General features: G+C 40.8%; 1 protein-coding gene across 7 annotated transcripts; it reads left to right on the forward strand.

Moving 5' to 3' along the window:
• The first annotated feature begins 3,500 nt into the window (after positions 1-3,500).
• Positions 3,501-9,838, forward strand: Cldnd1 (claudin domain containing 1). Of its 7 annotated transcripts, none has more exons than NM_001356488.1 (6): positions 3,501-3,675; positions 4,749-4,814; positions 5,029-5,338; positions 6,893-7,003; positions 8,172-8,309; positions 8,430-9,838. In NM_001356488.1, the coding sequence occupies exons 3-6, from the start codon at positions 5,047-5,049 to the stop codon at positions 8,648-8,650; spliced, it is 762 nt and encodes a 253-aa protein (NP_001343417.1). In that variant the 5' UTR covers positions 3,501-3,675; positions 4,749-4,814; positions 5,029-5,046; the 3' UTR covers positions 8,651-9,838. The 7 variants fall into 7 exon arrangements, 5 of the variants coding, with proteins under 5 accessions (NP_001343417.1, NP_741968.1, NP_001239379.1 ...); NM_171826.3 differs by having other exon boundaries at positions 4,764-4,814; NM_001252450.1 differs by having other exon boundaries at positions 4,771-4,814.
• The last annotated feature ends 15,091 nt before the right edge of the window (positions 9,839-24,929 follow it).

Below are 24,929 nucleotides of genomic sequence, written 5' to 3' on the forward strand. Positions count from 1 at the left end.
ATCTGATAGTCATTTATGATATGCATAACAAAGTTATTTATGTTGGTGTCCCTAGCAATTCAACAGGGTCTGGCTGCAGTAGGTAGCCAATAAACGCTTATAAGTCTAGATTGAATCATGCTTGGATTTGGAGCCATTTCTAACCAACAAGAACTTTTCACAATCCTTTTGGACAGTTTCTGTTCTACAATAGCCCTACCAATTTCATCACAACATAAACTAACACAGAAAGATGTCTCTAGTTAACATAGCATACTTTTTTGTTTTATACCAATGTTTTAACTTAATATATCTTGTTATGTCAGAAGAAATTCACAAACCTATAAACTTGAATACATGTCAACTATGTATATACCTCAATCTCTGCTGCTGCCAAATCTATGATAACTGTAATTTGAAGTTACGGTTATATCTTTTCAATTGAATTATGAGTCATACAATTTAGGACTTGAGTAGTGGTTTAATAGCTATTTAACTAATGAGGTCACTCGGACCCAGAAAGACCCATAGTCTTTTAAAATAAAGTACAATTTTAACTCAAATTTCTCATCTCCAAATGGTTATTTATTATATTATCATTCACAAGCAATAGGAATCAAACAACTATAATTTATTTCACTTTGAGACACTTAATAGGATTTTATAAATAACAGGGACAAACTAGCCCAGAACTTAGCCCCTGACCTAAGCACAGGTGACTCCATTAAGGCCACGCAGACCATAGAACTCGGCATGTACACAGTATCACCTGGAAACAAACACGTAGCCCATCAAAGTCTATAGTTCTGGGAAAGTCTCTACCTTGCTTTCTTCTTAGCTTATGTAGTTCTTCTTCTGGCTACTTATTTTTGTTAACTGAAGTATGCCAATCTAGAATATGGTTTTTGTGCTGAAAAGCTTACCCTGAGAAAGGCTCAGATATACACTGGTATCCTGAACACCCAGGGTAGTCAGCAGCCTGCTAATAAAGTCTTTTTATTGGTTTAAACCCATGTCTGAGCAGTCTTTTCTGGTGAATGCCCCACAGTTATTTTAAGATGCAATTTGTAAATTTTTTTAAGATGCAATTTTTTATTTGCTTTTTTTTTTCTGAATCAAGGTTAGCCATTGTTCTATAGTAGACAGATACAAAGCAATTTTGATCACAATTTTAGCCTTTGGCTAGAACTCAGAAACTATTTCTATTTTCCTTTCTGATCACCAAAGTTTATAAGAAAAATAGAACAAATATTTAAGATGAATATGCAAGGTTGCTATATTTTGATTAACACAAGTTAACAGTGAACATTTTAAATAAGAATTGTATTTAAGAATATTAGGGAACCTGAGAGGGAAGGTAATTATTGTGGAAAGAGCATTATCTAACCATATAGATTTTTCTGTTACTGGGCTCATTTATAGTGCACCATAACTACAACACTTTCCTTCTGAACACTAGAAACATCAGCTTTAGAAAATTTAGCCAGAAGCCTAGTTCAACACTGTTTGAAGCCTATATCCCATAATCTGTGATAGTTGCTAAGTTACTTGGTTCATTAATAATACATATGAGACTAGCAGCCCAGCAAAAAGTAGGAGTAAACATTTAACTCTAAAAATTGATTACAGATGATTGCTACCCACAGAACATAGCATAAATAAAAATTGGAAAACACCAAAGATACAGAGATAACTCAGAAATGTGAATGTGTGGTCTGTGGGACTGTGTTTGAGAAGGAAGTTGAGGTCTTCTGTTCTGTGGCTTTCAGGGTGGCCAAAACCCCAAGGACACACTTCCATGTTGACCCTAAGCTTGTGAGTGAACAGGGTTCTGAGCGTTTTCTGGGTGTTCTGTGCTGTTGGAAGGTGAAGGCATCATTGTCCTTTGTAGAGTGACTCCAGAACCTCGTACCTCCTGTGTCATGACGACTAAGTGTACTGTGAGCCCAGGACTTAGAACTTCCAGAGCACACGACTAAACAAACACATTGAAATGCCCTCCTGGCAAGTCTAGCAGCTGGGTAGTTAGCAGACAGGTCCGGAAGCCAGCTGAGGTGTGCAAGAACACTTACCACTATTTATGACAGGCTTCTCCTCTTCATCTGGGACAATCGGGAGTTGTAAAAAGCTACTTCTACTGATCTTATTCAAACACTGGACATTCAATTGTAAATAATGCTTTAATGATTCCTTAACAATCCTCAGGTCCTCTGCCTGACATTTTTTACATTTTCTTATCTATAGATTCTATTTTCAAAAGTCCATATATTGAAAACCAAAGGCAATCTTATCTTAAAGATTATGAAGTAAATTGTCCAGTGTCTTAAGATTGGTTTACTAACCTCAGTGTTGATGTTTGCCAAGTTAGTTCATCTTCATGGGCTTCAGTTTCTCTGTCTACAAACTTAGGCTGTTTCTTTTCTTCTTAAAAAATGTCTCTTTACCAGAATTGGTTGCACAAGTTACTTCAGGAAGTAGACGTCTCATGAAGGCCGGTGGATGAAGACATCTGCTGCATAAGTGCATTCACAAGTCTTACTGTGGATTCACTATTCGACTCTACACACTCATCGAGCTTTCAAGATGACACCTGAGGCAAATTACGTTTTCATTTGATGCTATCCGTGAAAATCTAGTCATGCCTTGTGGATACTGGGCTCTGCCAGAAGTCCTTTTCCAGACACAGCCTGTGATGGTGAACCGGAACCACAAGCTAAAGGCAAACGATTTCTAACTTAAAAAAAAAAAAAAAAATCTTCTCTACCTGTTTAGAAATTCCTGTGAAGTATTTGAGGGCTTAGAATCATTCCATTGCTTCCATGTCACACAGCCATCTGTCTCCGAGGCTACCCACAACTTTTTCTGTTGAAAATGATCTCTAAATTCCATTTCATATTACATTCACACTTTAAAGTAACATTTTTGAAATCTAGTATCCTTCGGATTTACAAGTTGGGTTTTTTTTTTTGTTTTGTTTTTTTGTTTTGTTTTTTACAACTGAAACAAACAGGGAACTTGATTACAGTAGAGAGCAAATAACAGATTTCTTCAAACAAGAATAACGTAATTATATCAGGTTATAATGCTAGTTTAGTTAGATCCTTAGTTACATTTAAACAAAACAGAAGAACACGTTGTTCAAATGGGAGGGACGATGTAGGAAATGGGAGGGGGGTTGATATTTGAAGAGTAGAGTTCCATTAAAGTTCATCAACTCCGTAGTACTGATTTTTAGAGGTAGGGTGTTATCGTAGGGAAAACAGAAGACTCGACGTTAGATCTCGGCTAAATCAAAGCCTTTGACTATGGTTGACCAAAGATCCTCCCCCATCACTTTCTGGAGCTTGGTCCCTCCTTTTTTGAGGTGTAACAATCCCGCAGTTAAGACTTCAGCTTTCCTCACTGATCTTCAGAGTTCTTTCTTCGGAGAGAACTACATTCCCCACAATTCCTCGCGCGTCGTCAGGCATGCTCTCCTCTGGCTCTAGCCCCTTCTCCTCCAGTATTCCTACAAGTCCCACAAGGCCCCTCGGCCCAGGGCCGCTTTGGCCCGGCCTGGGGTGGAGGTGGAGGCGGAGGCGCGGGAGTTATGGAGGGGGCGGGCTCTGCAGGGAAGTACGTCAGAGGAGGCGCGGGGAGAGTAGGGTGCTGTGGTCGGAGCTGGAGGGCGAAGCCGGTGGAGTGAGAGGATGGGCGGTGAGTTCGCGGGGTCGCGGGCCGGCTCGGCTCGCGACCTGGGGAAAGGGCTCCTTGCTGGCGCGGCCAGGCCCGGGGGCTGGAGCGGCAGGCGGGGCGGGGAGGGGCGGGGCTCCGGGCCAAGGGGCCGGGGCTGGCTGGGTTCGGGTACCCAGGGCGCTCGCCCAGCCCTGCCGGTCTCCGCCCGCCCATGCCAGGCCCTGCTGTGCGGCCCAGGGTGACTGCGCTAGGCGCAGCTTCCAGAACCCGGCCTTTAAGGTCATCCGAGAGCACCAGGATGGACGAGAATTTTGAGAATCAGAATACAAATCGCACTTGCTGGGCTATTGATGACTGTAGTCGCCCCGGTCTTTTCCCCAGTCACTCCCCATTTTCCAAACTCCGCTCCCCAGTTTGTAAGCCTGTTTTCACGGGTGCTTGAGACGAGGGGTTTGGTGCTGTCACGGTGTGCATACATTTGGCAGGGTTTGACTCAGCGTGATCTTGCCTTGAGTCATTTTACCGCGGCCATTTACTACCGCCGTGGAGCCCTGTCCACGCCTAGGGAGTGTTCAGATTTTGCCTAAGTCACTTTTCTGTTTGCGAGTAGGGATTATTTAGTTTTTATGGATCTGTGCTATATTTTAGGATATACGGAGCAGTATTACAGTTTGGGAGGTTGAGAAGTGTGTAATGGAATGGGGGGCGGGGAGAGTAAGGAGTGAAGAATCCGGTTGTGTCAAGAGGCTTGGCTTAGCTTTAATTGAATTGAAGGAGATTGATAACTAACATGGTGTTTTTGCTCTCTTTGCTATGACATACATTTAAACTTTCCCCTCGGGTTAACACCTTCAACTCTGATTTCCAACTTACACCTCACTTCTGCCCTTATTTATAATTGTAAGCCTCCCCACTAAAAAAGCTGGGGGGTCTTCGTTTCCTATTCTGCTGTCTTTTTTCTCACACAAGCCTGAAAACACATAGCATGTTTATAGCTTGTGTAAAAATCCACTCTGCATTTAAGGTGTGCACGCTGCACTGCTGACCATGGGCATGTCTGTTGTTTGTACCTGTAATGTGTATGTCCTTTTCAGTGTTGTCTGTTTTAGTATGCAGGTGATAGACTAGAGAACAAGACTTCTGTCTCCGTAGCATCTTGGGTATGTGAGCATTCAATAAGTACTTTTCATGAGAATGCCTTTTGTTTTAAACTTAACATTTGTTGCCCTTTTGTTTGTAAATTTTTTACATCGATAAATGCATTGCGTTATGGAAAGAAGGGATGGGGAGTAGGGTAAAGGGGCTTTTTTTTTCTTTTTAGCATATTCTGATTTGCTCTTGAGGTCTGACTTTTCTTTCTTTAACTTAAAACAGAGCAGTCTGAATGCCAGAATGGATAACCGTTTTGCTACTGCGTTTGTGATTGCTTGTGTGCTTAGTCTGATTTCCACCATCTACATGGCGGCCTCCATAGGCACGGACTTCTGGTATGAGTATCGAAGTCCCATTCAAGAGAATTCAAGTGACTCGAATAAAATCGCCTGGGAAGATTTCCTCGGTGACGAGGCGGATGAGAAGACTTACAACGATGTTCTGTTCCGATACAACGGCAGCTTGGGGCTGTGGAGACGGTGCATCACCATACCCAAAAACACTCACTGGTATGCGCCACCGGAAAGGACAGGTACGTCCTTTACGTCCTAATAATGATGGCCCAGTGACGTGCAAGCTTGTCTGTGCTTCCTTCCCCTAAGAAAGTCTTCTGCATCTGTTTTATTCCTATCATTGTCTTGCCTCAACTTCCGTGCAATCCCATTGTCCCCGATGATACCACGGCACCTCATATTGTGATCAACACTTGAATCCTCATACTTATTTGCCAATTAAATTGTTTTTTATTCATGCCACATGTCACGAGGAATTCGCTTGAACAGTTGAAATATTTGACAGTTTGTGGTATTCAAAATCAAGTCAGAATGTGAGTTGCAGAATCAAGTCAAACTGTGAGTTGATTGCCCTCTTACAGTTAGCTATGTTAGCCAGGCGGCAGTGGCACAAGCCTTTAATCCCAGCACTCCGAGGGCAGAGACAGGTGAATCTCTCTGAATTGAGGCCAGCCTGGTCTACCGAGCAAGATCCAGGACAGTCAGGGCTATGCAGAGAAGCTCTGACTCTCTCATAAAGCAAACAAAACCAAAAATGATTACCTATTTTATAGTAGGTTTCCATCATTTGCCTTGTATTTTAGAGAATGTAATTTGACCAACTCTGCCTTTAAATCTGTACATATTTGAGACTTGTACAACTATAACGAGTTAATAACCTAAACAAAATTACAGAAGAATCTAAGTTGTCTCTCAGAATTATTCTTCAAAAATTCTATCAACACAAAGACTTTAATTTTTCAAGTATTAAATTAGAAAGTTTACAGTTTATTTTTGTTTATATTTACTTCTTTTGGCCTTTCACTGAGTAAGCACTGTATTCAAATCATAGCAGAACACGCTTAAGTTTCCATCTATTAAAAGGAATACCAGATCTGAAAAGTAGGTTTACATTCAAAGAAAGGGAACACAGCTGCAGTGTATTGTAAAACCTCCGGTTCATAAGCAGAGACATCCTGGCAGGTGTGAGCGGGACACATCCGAAGAGGAGAGCTGACCTTGTCACTGGCTCATATCTAAACCCATGGGCATAGTGCAAGGCTATCAGCTTGGGATTGCTTAGGAGCTGGTTGTAATTCAGATGTGAGATCACTAGAATCAGAGCAGCATAGTAACCCTGGGTAGTAGCTAGATCTTGAGTCTACTTTGAAGGAGTAGCTGTTAGGATTTTCTGTTAGAATGTATATGGGTAAGAATGATTGAAGCTTTTTGTCCAGAAACCTAGGAAGGTTGACTATGTCAACTTTTGAGGACGGTGGTTGATATGGAATGTTTCGGTGAGAAAATCAGAATTCCTCAGATTGTGTCCCTGTCCGTATTTCCTGGTTTCCTAACATACGTTCTCCTTTGTTCCTTTATGTTTCCTTTCTCTCATCCTTGTGTCTAAATCTTGAGACTGTCCCTGAAACTCATTGATGGCAGCAGAGTCATCTGTATGTCACTGGGAGCCATAGATTATGCATGCTTGGGGGAATGTCTTCCTGCATCACCTTTTACTTCCAAAGATAACCACTGAAAGATTATTATGGCATCTTTTCCAGGAAAATAACAAGCAGTCATTGTTCTTGTTCCAGAGTCATTTGATGTGGTTACCAAATGCATGAGTTTCACACTAAACGAGCAGTTCATGGAGAAGTATGTGGACCCCGGCAACCACAATAGCGGCATCGACCTGCTTCGCACCTGTGAGTACTCGGCTCTCAGCAGGACACTTGGAGAATATGTGCTGGGTTGAGGTGTGCCGTGGGAATGATGTGCTGGCACACAGTGTCACCGTGAGCTGCCTTCCTCAGAAACGTTCCAGGGAGCTCTGCTCCATGGCTACTATGATTCGGAAGACAGAAACATACTTCACAAACTTCAAATAATTTGTAGTTGAGGGACCGAATTCAGTGGAGGGTGGGACTTAGATCACCAAAGGATGTTACTAGGGGGAGTTTAGTAGGTTTACCAAATAAAATTTCTACTTGAAGTGCCCACTGCCATTGCCTGAGCTCCCATGAGCATACCTGAAGAAGCTGCTGCAAGCCCTCAGTGGCTCAGCAGGTGTCAGGCCTGTGCTCAGTGCCCTTCCAGTGCCAGGGAGCCGCAGTAACCAGAGGAGATGTCAGAGGAAACAGTGTCACGAGTATTCTAATCCTTGATGGGTAGGCTGCCATGAACTGCTGCCTCCAGATCCGAGCTTCAGAGCTGCAGACGGTAGGGCTATGTTTGTGTTTACTCAGACGGTGCTGTCAAAGGAATCACTGCAGTTATTTACCTCTGCAATGCGAGCGAGAGGAGGAAGTCTGTCAGCTGCAGGAGTTTAAGGGACGGTGTGATATTCAGAAACAGAGACTTGCATGACATTCTAGAAAACAGAACGAGTACGAAATGAGATTTACAGCTGCCACTAAGTGACTGATACACTCCAGGTTCACCATGTCCTCATTGTCATGGGCATTCGTTACGGCTAGCATCTGCCTTTGACCAGGCAAAGACTTTCATTCTGTCTGTCCATAGAAGGAAGCTGTGTTTCACTTCAAACTGTGATTCTTCACTTCCCTTTATTTGTACAAGTTACTAACACCCCTGCCTCAGTTTCTTCAGTGACAAAGACTAAACAGTAGTAGCACCAATAATGTAAGGTGTAATTCAAGCATGAGTATAGGGCTCATTCTAACCCTTCAGTAACTTAAGTGCTAGTGGCCCTTTGTGTCAGGAGAAAGTTGGAATCCTTTTGGAGTTAAAGGGTTTGATATGAAAATACCCGTCTCTCACTTTTTGAGAAGAGCTGTGCCGATCCTTTAGAACACGTGGAACCTGCCGCTGTAGAGAAGTGGTGTGAAATCCGTGTTTCCTCTTTTAACCCAGACCTGTGGCGCTGCCAGTTCCTTTTACCCTTCGTCAGCTTGGGCTTGATGTGCTTTGGGGCGTTGATTGGCCTCTGTGCCTGTATCTGCCGCAGCCTGTATCCCACCCTCGCCACTGGCATTCTCCATCTCCTTGCAGGTTAGTCTTGAACCTCTGAACGTTCGAGTGTCATTGTCCTGTCTGTCCTGTCACATTGCTTGAGAAGCTTTGCCCTGTGCTCTTTCACAGTCACCTTTACATGTCTAATTTCCTCCTAAGGTCTGTGCACACTGGGCTCCGTGAGTTGCTATGTTGCCGGCATTGAACTCTTACATCAGAAAGTAGAGCTGCCCAAGGATGTATCTGGAGAATTTGGATGGTCCTTCTGCCTGGCCTGCGTCTCGGCTCCCTTACAGTTCATGGCGGCCGCTCTCTTCATCTGGGCTGCCCACACCAACCGGAAAGAGTACACCTTAATGAAGGCTTATCGTGTGGCATGAAGGGAGGCTGCCTGCTTAATGATTAATATTTTTCATACATTTTTTTTAACTATTGAGGTTTTCCCTTGTCTTCCTCTCAGTCGTCTTTAATTTTTATTTTTGTGGATATGCCATTGTATTCTAAAAGCCCCTTTTATTTATATACAGTGCCACTAAATACCATTTAAAATGTGTGTGGTTTTCACTGAGTGACTTAGTCTTTTTTTACCACACTGATCTAGGTTCAGAGTTCAGACAGAAAGAACTGTAGAGATGTGACCCAAGTTTGTAAAAGAATATTAGCAGTGGCAAATTGACCCAAAACAGGGTCTGCTAACGTCTGCTCAGTCCAGTAGTGCAGTAACTATGAAACTAGAAATGAATTTCTGTATGATATCTGTTATCACTGTCAGACTTCATCTTTACTTTCCTGTTGTTGCTAGCAGAACCAGCGTTCCTCAAGATGTGTGCACATAAAATTGGGAAATGAGCTAACATGTGTCCCTAAACTTTGGTACATTACTTTATTTGAGGTGAAATATGGCAGCTGTTTATACTGTGATTGTCTACAAGAAAAAAAAAAGTGAAAAATGATGTTTACTTGAAATTGTGCTTTTAATTTCACTTCAGTGAGGAAAGTTGACTAATTGTACTACACTATACCTGTTTGTTTTTTTTTTAAACTGAAACTCATCAGGATTTTCAGTGCCACCAAACCATTGTGGATTTTTGCTGCTCCCCTCCCCCCTCCCCCCCACACCAGGCTTATTAAAGAGTACTTTCTTTTTAACAGAGTGAGAGAAGAGTCACAGCCAATTCCTCAACTTCTTTGTTCTAGCTGAGTACTATATGGGAGGTCCTACCAATATCGACCCCCCAGAACTGGGGGTACTACCACCACAAGATCTAAAGCTGTAGCTGCCACCTACTAACCTCCATTTATGGGTCTTTATTTCTTGTGGTGAAATGATGTGCCTTTCCTTGCCCAAATCCCTTCCTGGTGTGTATCAACATTACTTAATGTCTTCTAATTCAGTCATTTTTTTATAATATGTCTTCTGTAAACATTGAACTTAAAAATCTTATTTATTTACTCCATTATTGTAGCATTTCACAGATTCAAAAAAGTGTAACTCAGTAATTTCTTACCAAATCCTAAATCTGTCTTTTTTAAAAAAATAAATAAAAAAGAGAATCATGTAGAGTGTCTAAATTGTTTGAGATCACAACATGAGGGGCTAAATGATGGAGGTCTATGTGGATCTCTGTGGGAGATGAGTTATTCCTCTGTATATTTCTTTTTGTTGCAGTGATAAAACACCATGATCAAAGCGTTTTAGGTAAGAGCGTTTATTTCAGCTTGCAGTTTTGAGGCAGAGTCCATAATGGCAGGAGGTTACTGGAGCAGGAGGCTGAGAAATCACAACTTCACCTGCAAACAGGTAACACAGAGGGAGAACAAACTGAAAGTTAGACAAGGCTTTAAACTCACAGCCCACCCCCAGTGATAGCACTTCCTCCAGCAGGCACTACCTCCTACCGGTCCCATTACCTCCCCAAACAGCACTGGGGACCATATGGTCAGATACATTAGCCCACAGGGCTCATTCGAATTACCATAGTCTACTGCAGAAAAAGGAAAGCCTGTCTCATTGGAAAACAAAGTGTCTTCAATGAAACATGCTTCTGAACTAGGTCTGATCTCTGTGTGTTATTCTTAATGTGGCTAGATTTTCCTAAGACGTCATGAAATGACTGGATATTTGTGTTCTGGGAGGAGAGAAGTTAGCCACTGAACTACCAGTGTTCAGATCACCTTGGCAAGTTGCTTCTGATGGTGCTGGTTACTGGAGTTTCTACACACTTTTTTTTTTTTTTTTTTTTTTTTTGGTTTTCCGAGACAGGGTTTCTCTGTATAGCCCTGGCTGTCCTGGAACTCGCATTGTAGACCAGGCAGGCCTCAAACTCAGAAATCAGCCTGCCTCTGCCTCCCAAGTGCTGGGATTAAAGGCGTGCGCCACCACGCCCGGCTCTACACACTTTTCTGTTTTTTACTTTTACTTCTGGTACTGTACATTAACCAAAAGGCAGTGTATATACTAGATGAGCTAGCTCTGAGCTACATCCATAGCCCTGTTTGCTTACTTTAGTGTTTTTGGTGTAAGAGTCTTATGTAGGACAATAGCCTCGAATCCACTAACTAGCCAGGCCCAACTTTGAACTGATCTGCTGCCTCAGCCTCACACCTGCTAGACCATAAACAGGTATTCAGTACCATAAGATCATCATTAAGTTGTTCAATCTGGCTTTGAACTTGCAGTCTTTCTCACCTCAGCCACCTGGGTAGCTGGGATTCCAATCTTTCTGTCATTGTTCTTAAATTATTCTTGACTCTTTCCCTTCAACAACTTCTGTAGGAGGTGGACATGATAAAAGTTAAGTGAACAAAGATACCTGGAGTGCAACTTAGAAAGGATTGGCCTGTTAACCTCAACGTGACTTTAACGTGAACTGTGGAGATGAAGTCAGAATTGGACAGCAGTGTCTTAGAATGTGGAAAGCCTGTACATTCAATCTGTATGTTGAATATACATTGTGTAGTTGAGGGCATCCTCTTCTACAGTAACTTTTTGCCAATGTAATAAAGCCCTCTCGGTAATAAGATAACAGTTTTTCTTTCCCAGTTAAACCATATGGAATAGCTGATAATGATTTTGATTGATCTAAGCCAAATCCTAGCAATCTTTCCAAGCAAAGATTGTTGTGAGTCTTCATGTGGTTGTTGGGAATTTAATTTAGGATTTCTGCTCATTCTGGTTGGCCCTGCTCATTCTGGCCCAAAGATTTATTTATTATAAATAAGTATACTGTAGCTGTCTTCAAACACACCAGAAAAGGTCGTCAGATCTCATTACAGGTGGTTGTGAGCTACCACGTGGTTGCTGGGATTTGAACTTAGGACCTTCGGAAGAGCAGTCAGTGCTCTTACCCGCTGAGCCATCTTGCCAGCCCCTAAGCAGTCTTTTCAGAGGAACCTTCCAGGTAATATTAATCTCCTGTGTTCTAGAACATGCCTTATGGCACTCAGGAAATGCATTTTAAAACTATACAACTCCAATAATTAAATGGTATGGGTAAATATTTTTTGTACTTCCTTTTGTGTTAAATTTAAGGATAACCACGAGAATACCAAAACTTGGTATAATTAAAAGAAAGAATAATTCTATAATTTGTTTGTTCAGGTAACCTTGAGTACTTACTATTCACATGATATAAATGTTAACATTTGTATCTGGGGCTAGCCGGAACACTCAGCAGATATAAAAACTTTTCACTGCAAGCACAAGTCTCAGGATCTGAGTTCAAGTCCTGACATCCACGATGGAACAAAATAGCTCACTCCCAAATGTTGTCCCCTAGTTCCACTCGGGTGTCACCACAGAACACTCAACATTTTACAAACACACACACACACACACACACACACACACACACACACACACACACACACACACACAATTAAAACACTAATTGACTAAAAGATAATGTGAAGGCATTTCAATGCTTAATCTTCCTGTAAACTTTCAATTCAAATGCAAACTTCTTTAAATTTTCAAGTTTTGGAACTTTCTAGCTAAGTAGCCCTTGAAGGTACAAACTGGTATTTTTACAGGCAGGATGCTGCATAGCCCTTGACACATGGGCAGTGTCTTTTGTCCTCCTTTCAACCCTCACGAGAGAATCATGACTCAGAAAAATAATGAAACAAGGACACACGTTTATATGCAGAAATTCTTTTCCTTCATTCACCGGCGCTAATGAGATGATTTTCTCTTGGGTCAAATTGCAGTTAAGTGCCAGTGTCCTATATATTCATTATGTGAGAATTTGCATTCCAAACACGGTAACAACAGTGGCTATTTACCCTAGAGAAGTTACCATAATAATTACTCTCAGAATCAGATTTATTTTTTACTGTTAAGTGAGTTAGATTTTTTCTGACATATAAACACTTACATACTTTAGGCAAACGTCTGTAAAGCAAGATCCAGCTTGTATTACTATATCTTAGAAGAGGTTTAGAAATTCAAAATAGAGTCTGTTTGTTTTGTGTTCACATTTTAAAGTTGTTTGCATTACTGAATAATTTGGTCGCCTTTTATCGACTGACTCAGTGTTGGTGGCTCAGGGTGTGAACTTCAGGCCACCTGTCTTGCAGCTTTTGGACTCTTCCCAACCATCCAGCCTTCTGTTCTGTTTGTCTTGGCTTGTCATATGTTCATAAACATCTGTGACTCCCATGCTCTCTGCTTTTGTGGTCCATTGTTTGTTCCATAGATTCTGCTTTTGCTGGTTCAATCTCAAAATGAATCAAGATGCCTGTTCAAAAACTCACAGCTTATTTATTCAAAGGAGTTAGACTGACTTAACTTTTGACAGGTATAGTCATCTCAGAATATTGCCTTATTTCTCCATAACACTCATGAAATGTATTCTTCTCAAGTCCCATGGAAGGAATGTAAATGATCCTTAAGGAATGCTGGGATGAGCTCTTTGAGTGTGTATGACCCCGTGGAAGAAAGAATACATTTTATAGGAACAATCGCTGGACCAGGGTATCCCCTGGAACAGCCTGGTGTAGGGTGAAGTATCCAGCGCAGGAGACAGAATGATACACATAGTCGTTTGTCTGTCTCAGCCTGTGTAAGCCCCACTTTTCACACCTGTGATGTTGTATGACTAACATACCTGTTTGAGAGTTGAAGTGACGATTATGTAAATTGCCCATCGTAAAGTAGTCACTCGAAATGTTAATTATGACTAGTTGCAGTATGAGCTACCAGAGCTTATAAAGTTGTTCTCTGCCTAGATTGTACATTATAGCTTTCTAGATAACTTTGGAGGCGGGGGTGGGGGGTGGGGGCTGGCAGAGAGAGCTTAGAAGTTCCAATTGTGTACTGTTCTTTCAGAGGATCTGAGCTTGGAACACACATGCCAGAAGACACATCTGCCTCTAACTCCAGTTCTAGGGGATCCAACACTTTCTTCTGGCCTCCATAGCCAGCTTCACCCACATGCATACACCCCCACACAAATACACTTGCATACACATAATTTTATAGAAGTTGCTGTTGTTCTAGACAATCCAATCTAGTTGATTTGGAAGTGTTTAGGTCATTATAATTTTTTCAAACTTTAAGAAGTGAATCCATCAGGCAACTCTGGTAGAAAACTATTTAAAAGTAAGAAATCAAGGGCTGGAGAGATAGCTCGGTGGTTAGGAACACGTACACCCTAGGTCTGTTCCCAGGACCCATATTGGCAGACTCACAACTGCTTCTAACATCTGTTTCAGGGGATCACACACCCTCTTCTGGATTCTACAGGCACTGCACTCAATCTGCACAACTTTACACACATAATTAAAACTATAAAAATTTAAAATAAAGTAGTTATAATAAAAATTAAGAAATAAAATTATGTATGTTTTATTCTAAGGTTGTTAGAGACAGTAAGGTAAGCAACGTGCGTAGTGCCTGCTGGAAGTACACCCTCTGCTTCCAGTTATGTCTGAAGCTACCGATTTGACCCTTTGTGGTCAGCTTCTATTTGCCACACCTTAGGCTTAAAAGGATTAGCACTGAAACCATGGGTGCTGTCTGTCAGGAATGATTGGGAGGAGAAACCAAAGGGCTTTCATTTGCATGTGAGGTAACCAAGCTGAGCAAGGTTCTGTGGAAACAGTTCTGGCTGCTTTCACTGTCCCCTGTCCCCAGCCCTCCTGAGAAGCATAAGCAAAGCTCTACTGTCTTTTTCACAGGGTCTTGCTTCTAACACAGCCAATTGTAACAAGACTTAACATAATGTAAATAAGGAGTCTCTGTGATGGTTTGTATATGCCTGGCCCAGGGAGTTGCACCATTAGAAGGGGTGTCCCTGTTCAAATAGGTGTGGCCTTTTTGGAGTGGGCGTGGCACTGTGGGTGTGAGCTTTAAGACTCTCAGACTTCAGATGAAGATGTAGAACTCTCAGTTCCTCCTGCACCATGCCTGTCTGGATAGTGCCCTATACCCACCTTGATGATAATGGACTGACCCTCTGAACCTGTAAGCCAGCCCCAATTAAATGTTGTCCTTTGTAAGAGTTGCCTTGTCATGGTGTCTGCTCACAGCAGTAAAACCCTAACTAAGACAATTTCTAAAAAGGCTCCACCTAGTCCAGCTTCCCAGACTACCCCATAAAGGAGCTAAAGAAGAGATCATTAAGGAATACTCCAGCTCCCTCTTGGAAGCTGTGTCAGGACTCCATTCCCTCCAGTGCTGAAACTCTAAGCTGGCTGCATGAATCTGAGAACAATGAATGTAATTTGATTAACAGCTAGTGAGACAACTGGAATGCTGGCAGTAACATCAGCACAGCTGATATTAGCAGCCATCAGATGATAGAGCAGAAGTCAGAGTGGGACAGAAGGGGCACTTCAGCTACCTTCAATGGGACGAGCAATGCACGAGCCCTGAGTGTCTGATCAGCTTCTTGGTTGCATCAGAAGAAAATGCACAGAGTGTGTGACTTCCTAACTTTCTTGGCCCAAGAAAAGCTCAGAGAAGTAAGCAGTTTATAGAAATGACCTCAGTTGTTGTCTCATGTCTTGCATAAGCCTTATAAAAGCACAGTTACAGCCTCTTTAGTCCCTTCCTCCAGGATTACCATAGTTCTCCCATTTGGGGACCCTTCTCAACTCGTGGGTATTTCTCTCCATTCCTTCATTCTCCTTGATAAAGCTTGTGTCTCCACATCCTTATTCCCTAATGGGAGACAGTGAACTCAAGATCCATTGGCTCAGGTTGACTTTGGTGACCAGTCAAGTGTTGAGTCTCTCTGGGCTGAGAAATGGCCTGTTGGCCTTTAAGACCTGCATCAACTGCTTTGGGACATGGGTGGGACGTGTCTCTACCTAGTGCTCTCCCAGGGGTGGGTGTCTAAACAGGAAGGAGAAGACCTGCTTGCTTTCGCTCCTGTTCTAAGTTAAAGCCTCCCCAGGGTCCCAAGACCTCTCCAATCAGTTCCTGAAATATAACTCCAGGTGCTACGTATACCATATTGTGCCCTTATACATACCTGTGATCAAGTTTGGTTTAAAAATTAGGCAAAGTAACATTAAATTGTACCTGTTTATAAGAAATTGTCTTCCTATTTACCCCCACCCTCTTGCCTCATTGCTGGTAACTAAAAGGAAAGAAAACATTGAAAATGAGGGATACTAATTTCTGTAGTAGGGCTGTAGTTGGGGGTGATTAGGTCTCTGTCAAGAAGGTGAATGTTTTGAGTAATGTCTACTTTATCAAATTCATACTCTTTGCTAGAACTTGAAAGGAAAGGTCATGAAATGAAGTTAATCTCCCCACATGGCAGAAACAGGATGGATTAGCTATGGAATAAATAAAAGTTAGCCTGTGTGTCAGTATTGTGAGTGTTAAATAAGTTATAATGTGCAGAGGGCTTAGTACAGATCCTGAAATACAGGATCCCTATAAAGGCTAACTGTTAAATGGAGGCCTACACAAGCAGGGAAGGAAGTAGCCTTTGACTGGTTTGCAAGTCAGACCACAATGCTTGCAATATTCCGAGCTGCTGTGTACCCCATGGCTGTACTCCAACCCAAGGTTGAGAAGAGCCCTTGGTTTCTAAGAAAGGTTTACCTCAAAATAAACAGGGCTCAAAATACTCAGGTATTTTGTCCATTCACATGTCTCAAAATAGAATAATTTCTGCTTTCTAGCTTACATTTTTATTCTTTGGCTCAAACAGGACCGTGCTAGGATGAGACTTTTGGCCTTTCGGTGCTTGTGCTAACTACCAGTTTGTAATTAAAGCCCAACAACTCCAAAACTCTGCCGGGATAGAACTCATGTAGCAGGTAAATAATTTATTCGTACAGTTTGGGAGGCTAAGAGTTTAACACCAAAAACCCAGCAAGTTTAGTGTTTGGTAAGGCTTGTCCTCTGGTCACAAGATGGCACCTCAAGTTCCTCTAGAGTCCTGCTTATGAAATGCTGTGCGTCCCTTTAAGAGGCCACATACTTAAAATGTGGGTGTTGTGAAGAGTTTAGTGACACTGAAAAGTTCCTGAATACTCAACAATCAAAAAATATTTTGAAATCAAATGAGAAATAAATGCCAGGTGTTTCTGTCATTGCTTGCCCGTGTTACACACCGTGTTTCACAGCAACTTCATTTTTAAACACCTATGTAGACTTTCCAATCCCAACAGACAATGCCAGCTCATGCTTCAGGACGTACCTGTTAAATAGCAGTATTGTACTCACAGACATTTCTGCTTTGGTAGAATACATAACATATAGCTCCAGGCCTCTCTCATCAAAATTTTCATCTTTGAACTCTCCAAGACTGAGCTGTGTTTTTCATAGGCTCCCCCAACTCCAATGGACATGTGCCATATGTGCGAGCAATCTACCTCTTAACGGCTCATTAGAATGAAAAGACATAAATCCTGCCCTCCTCACAATGCACTGGACTGTAAGACCTCAGGCTTCCTCAGAGAATGTCTCTGTCCCAGTTTTCCAGGCTGATTAGAGTCTTCCACACACAAATCTTCCAGGACAGTGGTGAGCTCAGGCCATGGCTTTAACTTATGGTCCAGTTTCTAGACTTTTGTCACCATAATCAAATTACCTGACATAGACAACTTGAAAGAAGAAAACTTTTGTTTAACTATTTTAGAAGGTTCATTCCATCACGACAAGACAGCTCACCTCATGGCCTGCTAGAGAGCAGGGAGAAAGGGGGGAAGTCAGTATTCTCTGGTTCTCTCCTTTCCCTCTTTTAATTCTGTCTCGGTCCCCTACTCACAAAATGTAGCATCCACATTCAGAGCATGAAAATTGTTCTAGAGAGGACTTTAGGCATGAGTTTTAACACCTCAGTTACAATGTAGAGATTCTGATTAAATTATCATCCATTTACTAAATTGTAGTAATTTTTGTCTAACACTTTGTCCCTTCCAGAATTGCTATAAACTCTATGGAATTAGACATTTTAACTGATTTCATTCATAATGTAGTATGGTAGTTTGAATGGCATGACCCCCTGTATGTTTGAATACGTGGTTCCCAAGTTGGTGGAACTGTTTGGTAAGGATTAGGGGGTGTGGTGTTTTTGGAGGTTGTGTGTCAGCTGGGTTGAGCATTGACTCTTCTATGCCAAGTAGCAATCAATAAAATGCCATACAGACAAGCACACAGGCCAATCTGATGAAGGCACTTCTTCAATGACGTCTTCTCTTTCTACACCTTCAAGTGAGGTGTGTAAAGTGGAAGATTAAGGTTAGCCATTACAGTCGCATAGTTAAAAAAAAAAATCAGGAGGCAAGTATTCTAGAGAATAAAGTTCAACCTACTCTTCCCTTAGTTAATTACATTAAATGAACCACAGAAAATCTCTAACACGTTCTTTCCACTTTTAGAGTGTTGTGTTTTAAAGAGTGTTTCCCAGGAGAGGACTCATTAAACACTTGGTCTTCAGTTGATGTTGCTATTTTGAGAACTTTTTGAAATTTTAAGTAAAATGTAGCTGGAAGGAGGTCACTGAGGCCAGGTACTGTGGTGGACAATCAGTGGAGAATTCACTACATTTCTCACTCTGCTTGCCTATAATGAGGTACAAAAGTTTCTATACCCTATGTTCCTACTGACTAATGTCTTGCTAAACACGCGGGACCAAGTAGCCATACACTGAATAACCAAACTGCAAGACAAATTAAATAATAATTCCCTAAGTTATTTTTTTTATCAATTATTTGGTTAGAGCAGTTCAAAAATTTACAATCCTATGCTTACTTTATCCTACTGATGACAAAGGAGGCAAAAAGCTGTTTTTTATTGTTCTTCTTTTCATGTTAATTCTGAGTTTATAAAGAATTAGCACCACGTAGACCCACAACTCTCTCTATATAAAGTCGTGCTTCACAACATCCAGTGATTTTTTTTCTAATAGAATATTGTGGATTTTTAATCTCAATCAGTTTTTCTTTATTTCACATGGTTAGAATTATTCCTTATCAGATAGAGTATTAAACAGACTGCACCTGTAAGCAGTGACTGCGTATGACTCATTGCTCCCAACACATCATGCAAAGTTGAAAATACTCGCTTTTCCACGCTTGTACTTCCGTACCCGGATCTGCCCTTCTTGGAATTCCTTAAACAGGAGCAGCTAGTTTTTGTTTGTTTCCTGAAATCGACTCAGCACCACAAACGCAACATAAAATTGTAACAAAAAGAGGAACGTAATTTAGACTAAATAAAAATTAGGTTTATGATCAATAAAATTGAAGTGGATTGTGTCCAATATTTTGATCATGGTCACACAACTTTTACAGAAGTAGAATACAACTCTGTGTAACTTATAAAATTTTCTCTTTAAATTAATACATTGAATTATTATTATTGTTATTAGAATTACTATTTTAATTTTATTACGAGCATGTATAGACACATCATGAATTAATTAAAGTTTCTCCCCTAAGCTTTTTGGTCACTTTTTACCTGATTTTAAAAAAATCAACTGGCAGAGTGAAAATTTGTTCAAATCAGTATATTCTGTAGTCTATAATAAGTATTTACCTTATTTCAATTGTATACTAATTTAGATGTAACAGTTTTAAACTTTGGGTTTTTTTTTTGTGTGTGTTTTGTTTGTTTTTTTACTGAACATAGGCACTAAAAATGAAGCATGATGACAGAAAGTAGCTTACAATGCAAAGTTATATCCAAATAGTTTGTGGGGTTACCCAGGAGGAAAAGAACTAATTGCTATCAGGTTCCTTTACTTTTCAGATGTTAAATTTTCCTTTCGAAAAATTCTCCTGTTTTGAGTATTTAAAATTTATTTTTCTAAAAAACAATGTATTGTCCTGTATTGCATGGATTATAAAAATAACTTTTGTTTGCCCAATGTAACTGTCATCTCTGAGGATTATTTTGCTGTGTAAGATTACCCTTTGTAGCTCTTTCTGAACTCTGGCTTGCAGCTTAAGCTCAGCTCTTCTAGATCAAACTCTTCTCCAAGCTGACTGATTCAATCTGACTTCTCTCATGAGAGAGAGAAGAGAATTCCTCCTCTGTTTGGCCTCAAACTAACTCTGCTGGATTAAAATTCCTTTACAATGGATTAGCTGAACAATCCTAATACAACCCTTGGGAATCCTCTGTAATTTCTTATGTGATAGCTGAGGATGTCAGTTCTACAATTAGGCAGCCTGAAGTTAGATTAGAGAGACCACTGCAGAACATGAGAAAGTGACTCAAGCACATTGAGCTTTGTTCTCTTAGCTGCCTAAGGTTTCAGTGAGGGAAACATGAAATCATTTTTATGTACATCTTAGTCAAATCGTATCCATGTAAGCTTGGTAATGTGGGAAGGCAAAGCTTTGAGAGGCTTTCCGGATATAACAAGCCAACTGAGTTGAAATTCATGAGTTTATTGGAATTGAGATAGAGAACATCAGAGAGTTTAGATGTATGAGAGATACACTTGGAATTCACTGATTAATTCCACTCCCATAATGACCAGCTTTCATTTATCTAGAGAAAAGTAACTTCACAAAGTCAAACAGGAGTCAAGCAGTCCCAAAATTCCTTTATCATTTCCTCGTGATGCTGTCACCTCTCTTAACAATTTGTGAGCTTTTAGCAGTTGATTTTAGTCAAAGATGGTCACCATAGTATCATCTACACGCTGGATTTGTTTGGTTTTTATTTTCAGAACCTCTCTCCCCTCTCCCCCTCCCCCTCCCCCTCCCCTCCCCCTCCCCTCCCCTCCCCCTTCCTTCCTCTCCTTCTCCCTTCCTCTCCCTCTCCTTCTTCCCTTTCTCTCTCTCTCTGTCTCTATCTCTGTCTCTATCTCTGTCTCTGTCTCTGTCTCTCTCCCCATGTGTGTGTCCATCTGTATGTCTGTGTGTCTGTGTTGGGGGTATGCCATTTATGTGCAGGTGCTTACCATGACTAGAAGAGGTGACAGAGCCAATGGCACTGTAGCTACAGGTAGTTGCCAACTGCTTGGCTTGGGTACTAGGAAACTAAAATATAGTCCTCTGGCAGAGCAGTAAACACCATTACCCACTGGGCCATCCCTCTAGCCTCACATGCTGTGTTATGAGGACCCTTTTCCCCTTAAGGCATCTACTGCTACTCTCCTTGAAATTAGGCAAAATACTGTGACTGCCCCAACATGTGATATTATGAACTAGCTACTAGCTTCTACAACTAGGTCTCCAAAACATGTGCCTCACTTTGACCTCTTTACTATTTTCTTTCTTGGAGCTAAGCAGTCATGATTTAAGTAAATCCAGGTGTATTCATATCCTAGGACCACCATAGCCACAAATGACTTAAATAAAAGATTTCTTATTTTATAATTCTGGAGGCTGAAGTCTGAACTGAAGTTAAGGGCAGGGCCATGTTCTCTTTCATATTGGCCGAGCTAAGTCCTAGGTTCCTTTCTAGTTTCTAATCTTTGTGCATCACTCTGGTCTTCCATCTTTACATGATAGTCTACCCATATCTCTGTGCTATCTTCTGTTTTTGAGTATCTGTCACACGCACATGTGTGCATGTGCATACACACACACACACACACACATAATTTTAGAAGTTAGATAATATTTTACATGGATTAGAATAACAAACTACACTCTCAGTAAAGGTTCTGTCTTCCCAACCCCTTATTCACACTCAACTGTTCTTTCTTTCTTTCTTTCTTTCTTTCTTTCTTTCTTTCTTTCTTTCTTTCTTTCTTTCTTTCTTTCTTTCTTTCTTTCTTTCTTCCTTCCTTCCTTCCTTCCTTCCTTCCTTCCTTCCTTCCTTCCTTCCTTTCTTTCTTTCTTTCTTTCTTGACACATTTATTTAGTGTCATGATCAGACTATTACATTTAGCAATCAACAGTACGGGTTTAAAAGAACAAGTCTAACTAAACACTCTTGTTTGGTGCTGGAGAGATGGCTCAGCTGTTAAGTGAGGGTGCTATTTTAAAGGCGTGATGAGACTAGTGGCTTTTAGTAAGTGGTTGCAACTTTTCCAGAGGAGGGGAGTTAGTTTCCAGCACCCATGTCAGGTGAGTCAAAACTGTCTGTGACTCAAACTCCAAAGGACCCAGTGCTGCCTTCTAGGCTCTGCAGAGACATGCACATATGTGACATGCATTGACACGTACACATACACAAGGAAACACTGAAAAAATACCTTCAAATTGCTTTATTGAAAAAGTAGTTGATACAATATCATGCTTTTCCTTCCTCAGCTTCTCAGCTTCAGATTGCCCCACATCCAGAGTCACCCAAGTTTATATTCTTCTCTTTCTCTCTCTTTCAAAAGCAAATAAGAAACAAAAGCAAAAATAAGAAGCTCAAAAGAACCCCACAAAAACAAAAAATCAAAACAGACAGGCAACAAACCAGCTCTCAAGTGCTGTTTGTTTGTTTGTTTGTTTGTTTGTTTTTTCTCCACACACATGAGCATTATCTGTGTTACAGCTAGGACCTGCCAGTACTGTGTGCGGCTGAGCCCCACAGGTTATGTGTTATAACCTGTAGCTTCCCTGCTTCTCTGCTTCATCTCTGTTGTTGGGTTTTGGCAGTAATTAGAGCCTTTGCCGTGACTGTATCTGCTCTTGCTTCAGGAACCACCATAGTGTGTTGGGTTCTGGCTTCGCAAAGTATTTCACTCCATTTCGAATGTCATGTGACACTCACTGAGTTCTAGTCACATTGCACAACTTCAGGTTCTGTGATGATGGAAAGAGAAAAACCAAACCAAGCCAAACCAGATTATTTCAGATAAGCCCTCCCTGCAGTTCATTAGCCACTTGTTTCATCACATCTTTAAATAGCACCCTTTGTCTCACCTCTTAGGAAGCTGCACAGACGAGTTCAGCCCAACTCACTGCCAAGAAACCTGAAATTTTCCACGAACATTTTTTTTTTTTTTTTTTTTTTTGCTTACAATTGCAAATGTTGAGGACTACCAGAAGTACCTGGGGAAGATACAGGCAAACCTCTTCTTTTTCAGTTTTCTGAAACGATTGCTGCCTTTATAATCATATGGTTTCAGGTTGATATATCCAGGAACAATATTAAGGGCGAATGAAGTCTAAAGTCTGTAATGTGAACTGTTTTTCTTTCAGTGTCTTCTGTCGTCTTCGAATCCCATGGCATAGAAGCACTTACAAGCCTTCCCATGTGACAGTAACTCCCAAGTTTTATACTAATGCTTTATTTCATTTCTGATTCCCTTTTGATAAGAGAAATTTCTGTAACATGGTATTAGAAGTCTACAAGGCCATCTTGAAATTCTGTGCTTTGCTAATCTAACTTATTTAACTTATAGGGAATGTTTAGTACTCAAATTTCAACCTTGTGTCATTGTATATAGTAATAAACAGTTTTATTTAATTTGTAGCGGGGAAAATCACATACCCCCCCCCAAAAAAAATTCAAAAGCCTCCATTACTACAAGTTTGCTCATCCACTCTCTGGTCCATCTAGCCTTGTCACACGCAGGGTTGATGTAGGGACTGCTCTTTCTTCTCATGCCTACTACTCTGCAATGCAAAGGAAGACTTCAAAGATCCTACCCACCCCAAAGTAGAAGTTTAAGGGCAAAACTTATAGAAAGTGTAGAAAATACATGCTTTAAAAGTTAATATTTTTAGTAAAAAGAGTTAACTTGTTTCTCACCTGGATTTTCCTGAAGAGACCAGTGGTCAGCTTTGAAATTAGATCTAGAAATAAATGCTGCTCCTCTTGATCATTTCAGGAGAACATTTCTAGAAAGTGGTTAGTGGCAAGATTCATTTCATGAGTAAAAAATGGTTTTAATATTTAAACTAATTCTAAGTGGATTTACTTGGTATTGATACCAGATTGCAGTCGGGGAAACCCAGTGTTCGCAACAGTGCTGACATAGTGAATTGAAATACCATATCCTTGTAGACCAGGAGATTAAAGCAATTGCTCAACACTTAACAGTATGAGGGCCTTGGACTTGGTGTCCATTTATCTGATTTTCTCTTATTTACTCTTATCACTAATCTGCATGTAAAGTACAAAGTGAGGAGAAACAATTGTGTAGTTAAGGATGGTGAAGGTTCACCGAGGCACTGAGAGATACAGCAGGAGAGAGTGGAGAAGATGCAGGGTCAAATGTTGGAAGAGACCCCTTCCCCATGATTGCTCATATTATCAATGTTTTACTTTGGGTGTGGATTATCATGTTAGATGTGGACAATCATTATAATCTGCATTATCATAATTTTATGTATTTGCCTTTTGTACTGGCTGTTTTTGTGGGTCAACTTGATACAAGGTGGAGTTATCACAGAGAAAGGCCTCCCTTGAGGAAATGCCTCCATGAGATCCAGCTTTAGGGCCCATTGGGCTGGTAGTCCTGGGTTCTATAAGAAAGCAAGCTGAGCAATCCAGGGGAGGCCAAGCCAATAAGTAACATCCCTCCATGGCCTCTGCATCAGCTCCTGCTTCCTGACCTGCTTGAGTTCCAGTCCTGACTTCCTTGGTGATGAACAACAGTATGGAAGTGTAAGCTGGATAAACCCTTTCCTCTCCAACTTGCTACTTGGTCATGATGTTTTGTGTGGAAATTTAAACCCTGACTAAGAAAACTTCTAATCAACAAAATTGAATCTATTTGTGCTCCATGTTATATTTTAGTACTGTAATTTGAAATGACTCAATGAGTCAATCTAGCTTATGATTATATTTATTATATTTATTGCCTCACTGATTATTTTTTATGGTGAAGAAATTCAAACCCAAATCTCTTTGTAAGTTCCAAATATGTACTTCATTGTTGTATGTTCACCATAATGCACAAGAAAATAAGCAACATTTTTTTTTTTTTTTGGACCTGAGATTTTGTGTCATTTGGCCAATATCTCTCCAGCTTTTTCTGCCTTTCAGTTCTTGGTGATTACTAGTCTTCTATCCAGTGAGTTGGATAGAAGTTCTAATTATAAGTCACACAATAGTTGTCTTCCAATTGCTCATAGTCTGTAACACAATGTCCTTCAACTTCACAAATAAATGTGGCAAATGACCATATTCTTTTGAAGACTGAATAATCCTGCTTCGTTTTTACATACCACTCTTTCTTTGCTGGTTCATACATGTATGGATATCTTGGCAGCTGTACGTAATGTAATGTGGGTACAGATATTTTATAAGTTGCTGATCTCATTTCTTGCATGCAAGTGCATATTCCACTTTCA

Source organism: Mus musculus, chromosome 16, assembly GCF_000001635.26.
Source record: "Mus musculus strain C57BL/6J chromosome 16, GRCm38.p6 C57BL/6J".
Taxonomy (NCBI): domain Eukaryota; kingdom Metazoa; phylum Chordata; class Mammalia; order Rodentia; family Muridae; genus Mus; species Mus musculus.